The following is a 4,141-nucleotide window of genomic DNA, read 5'->3' on the forward strand; positions in this document are numbered from 1 at the left end:
ATAAAGTGCTGGTAGTTAGTAAGAGTGGGCCCCCGGTAGACTCTTTGGAGGCGATTGCGGATTGGAGCGGCATCGAAGTGCACGAAGTAGCAGTGGCGCCCCTGTTGGGCCTCTCTCCGGGCCCCTTTTATAGGCCTAGTGTACTAGTGAGGGAACGTGGCCAGGGGTGGCGCCAGCGGGGGCCGGGGGCTGACCCCCCTCCCCGTCGGGGAGAAAAAGCACAATCCGTCGGAGAGAAAAAAAATTATAGGCCTATGTATTTTCTACATATTAGTAGACTCTTAAATCGATTAAATAAGCCTTTGAAACCCCTAAATTGTTTCGAAACCTTTAAATCGAAGCTCGACCACGCCCACATTGCTTTTGTCGGGGAAATCTGACTCCTCAAATCATGACAACAACCACAGTCCCAGGATTGATTGGATTATTGACTTGCTAAAAAGAAAATTTTATGAAATTATTAGGGGGCGCTTATTCAAATTCACGTTAGGAGGGGCGGTTATTCAAACGGGGCGCTTATTCGCGCGAGTATAATAACGGTATAATATCTCTTTGGCTAGAACACTTTCTCACCAAACAACAGATGAAAAAGTTCAAAGAACACAGTTGCCTGGCAAAATCAAAATCAATGCATATTCTGAAGGCACCGACGGCGTTCCATAACTACGTTTATTAAAAATTCTGAGTTGCTATCCAAACAAAAGCGAAAGATGGCAGAGCGTGGAAGAGGAGGCAACAAGGTAAGTACTTTTTTTTAAATAAAATAGTAGAACTATTGATAAATTTTGTTAACGTGATAAAAGTATATTTTTTAGCGGCTGGATATAATGGCTAGTAGTAGCATAGGGTACTTAGGCTTAGTTTAGGCTCACAACTAGGCTAGGGCCTTGCCTGGCCTAATAATGCTTGTCCTCGGCTCGTTCGGGCCTCTATAGGCTAGTAGAAATAGGCCTAGACTAGGACTGCAAGATGTAGGCATAGGCTATGGCCTTTTTACTAGGTCAGAAAGCCCTAGGCCTTGGCATACTTACACTTACAGGTTAATGGGTTTTAATAGGCAAAGCCTTTTTATACCCCATTGTTGCCAATGCCTATAAAACCAATTTGGTTGGAGGACGATTTCCTAGCGTAGGCCCAGTCCAAAAGACATCAATTTTTTTTTCTAAAGACGGAACTGATGTGGCTTCCACTATATCTACTGGTAATTTATTCCAAGTGTCTATGATTCGTTGGGAGTAGAAATGCTTCCTAATGTTTAAGTTCTTGTGAAGGCGTTTTTTATAAATTTTGAATTTATGCCGACGCGTTCTATCTTCCTACGCCAATACAAAAAGATTTCTATAGGCCTAGTCTATGTTATCGCGACCAGTCATAATTTTAAAAAGTTCAATGAGACCACCTCTAATCCGTCTCAATTCAAGAGGATATAGATCAAGTTCTTTCAAACGTTGTTCATATGACGTGGACTTAAATGCACGGTACCAGTTTCGTCGCTCTACGCTGGACTTTTTTCCAAAATTTAAATATCTTTAAGTTGATAAGGACTCCAAGCTTGTACACAATATTCAGTGTGGGGTCTTATATACAGTATGCCTTATACAAAATTGCAAAACTTGATTTGTTAAAATATTTAAACGTTCTCTTGATTATTCCGAGATTAAACATAGCTTTGGCTGCTGCTTTGCAACATTGTGTTGATGATTTACAATTTGCAGTAATCCAAACTGCAAGGTCTTTCTCAGTATCAGTGTCACTAATGTCTTCACATCCTAATAATTTATAAACGGGTTTCCATACCCCATATACATACATTTACATTTATTATAATTAAACCGGAGTAAAAATTAGAATTTAACTGGAGTATCCTTACTTCTTCTTTAATGCTGCTAGGCATAGGCCAAATGTCAGGAGTTGGCAATAATGATTACTCACTCAGCAGGTGCAAGAATTTCATAACAATAAGCCTAGGCTAGGCTAGGCCTATCTATGGGGGTGGGGGGTGTGCTACTGTAGGCCTAGCCTGGGTTCCAGGCCCTAATTTTAGGTTACTCTTTATACCTAAGTTATTTGGAGTCCTATACTCGATTTCTTTTTTTTTTCTTTTTTCTTTTTTTTTTCAGATTATTCTGTCTCAAAATTAACTTGCTTGTGGTGGTGCTGTCCAGAATGACAAAAATAATAATAATAAGGGACTTGTGGAAAGTCTAGGGTAGGCCTATAGAGGCTTCTAATCCTATGACTACCAAAAAGAGTAACCGGGTGAATTGATGAAAAAAGGTTCCTAAAAATGAGTCAGTTTATCCAGGTAATAAATTACCATTGTTGACCAACATCATTTCTGATTTGCGTAATTTAGGGTCGAAGACCACCATCAGGAGGACCTGGGTCAAATAATGAAGGACGTCTCTCCAGACCATCATCCAGCGCTGCCACTACTTCAAATGATCTACTACTACGAGAGGAACAGTACAAGTAAAGCATCATCTATTTTTGCATTAATTTTAATAATTTTTTCTTTATTAATGTAAAAACACAAAATTTAAGGTGATCTCAAAATAATAGTCATCATCATTACAGGAAATTTAATTTGTTTCCTTAGCTCTTCAAAATTACATTATTTTGATGATTCTGATCACCATTATTTTTCTAATCCCATCATCATGTAATTTTTTATGTGACTTACCATAAATGCTTGAATAAACGCTGCGGTGCATAACATTTTTGGAGGTTTCAGTGCAGCGCTTATTCGAGAGCAGCGCTTATTCAAGAGCAGTGCTTATTAACAAAATATTGGCGTAGCACTTTTCATTGTTCCTATTGTTACCAATCTCACGTATTCTCATAGTTCGGTAGGTCTATCATAGACCCTACATCATTGTAAATAAACGTTTATAAAGATATGCTTTTGTATCTTCATTGTGTTATTTATACATTTAAACGTTGTATACATTGTATTTATTACCTTTTCTATTCTCTTGAAATGTTCCTAAAGGCGCATGAATGCAGAACTTGAGGCCAAAACAGCAGGGTTGATGAAGGAGGCAGAGCAGGTGTTGGTACGTTCATCATGACATTTTAATTCAATCTCATTAAATTTGTATGACCATTCAATATGTGTGTCCGTAGTATAATTGATTTGGATTGGTTTTGGTTGGTTGGTAGAACCAAGTCTTCTCGGATAAGGACTTAAAGTGGAGGTCCAGTGTACACATCTGGCTTGTTTGCCCTTTAATGTACTCATTGCATTTTAGAGTGTTACGCCAATGCTATGGTTCACTTCAGCCCCTGTCGTGGAATGATGTGCACTATAAGCACCTCTTTACGGTGGCTAGGTAGTCACGGACCATTCCCATGCAATTGAGTACAATGACGCTGTGAGTTATGGGTTATTCTCTTTTACCCTTATAATGTCTGCTCAGAGTCATTTGGTAACAAAATATAAGTATTAAATATAGATATTATTGTTGTTTGACAGAAAGAACAAGAGGAAATGCTAAGTAGGTCACTTGGAAGGTTGGACTTTGAGAAGCAAGATGGAGGAGCATTGGAGCCACCGCTTATTGCTGACGACATATCACAGGTAAGTACAAGATGCCAATCAAAGTTGTTTGAACAAACGTACTGTTTAGTTGCAGTACTATTAAATGCAGCGCAATTGACTTCACTATATGTTTCCAATGCCGACAACTATAAAATTGGAGTACAGTGAAAGTATTACAAAAACCACTCACACCCTCATCACTTTTTTTGCAAGTGGGTTAAGGTGATGCTCAATTCATGGACCATAACATCTGTCTCTTATACACATCTAGATGTGTATAAGAGACAGATGTTATCGCGACCAGTCATAATTTTAAAAAGTTCAATGAGACCACCTCTAATCCGTCTCAATTCAAGAGGATATAGATCAAGATCTTTCAAACGTTGTTCATATGACGTGGACTTAAATGCACGGTACCAGTTTCGTCGCTCTACGCTGGACTTTTTTCCAAAATTTAAATATCTTTAAGTTGATAAGGACTCCAAGCTTGTACACAATATTCAGTGTGGGGTCTTATATACCTGTCTCTTATACACATCTAGATGTGTATAAGAGACAGGAATTGTCGTTCATGAGACTCACTTCGCAGAAAAAATTAAT

The 4,141-nt window shown here is 38.6% G+C and overlaps 1 protein-coding gene across 3 annotated transcripts in view; it reads left to right on the top strand.

The window, feature by feature from the left end:
• Positions 1-595: 595 nt before the first annotated feature.
• LOC117103516 (testis-expressed protein 9-like) overlaps positions 596-4,141 on the top strand; it is an 11,757-nt gene continuing 8,211 nt past the window's right edge. For 2 of the 3 annotated variants that reach the window (XM_033244083.1, XM_033244085.1), the window contains exons 1-4: positions 596-740; positions 2,357-2,472; positions 2,993-3,056; positions 3,476-3,580. In XM_033244083.1, the coding sequence (XP_033099974.1) occupies positions 711-740; positions 2,357-2,472; positions 2,993-3,056; positions 3,476-3,580 (315 nt within the window). In that variant the 5' untranslated portion in view covers positions 596-710. The remainder of the gene's footprint in view (positions 741-2,356; positions 2,473-2,992; positions 3,057-3,475; positions 3,581-4,141) is intronic. The other variant, XM_033244084.1, reaches the window with a different exon arrangement.

This window comes from Anneissia japonica, unplaced genomic scaffold, assembly GCF_011630105.1.
Source record: "Anneissia japonica isolate Jap-2015-1 unplaced genomic scaffold, ASM1163010v1 scaffold288005_len623695_cov211, whole genome shotgun sequence".
NCBI classification, from domain to species: Eukaryota; Metazoa; Echinodermata; class Crinoidea; order Comatulida; family Comatulidae; genus Anneissia; species Anneissia japonica.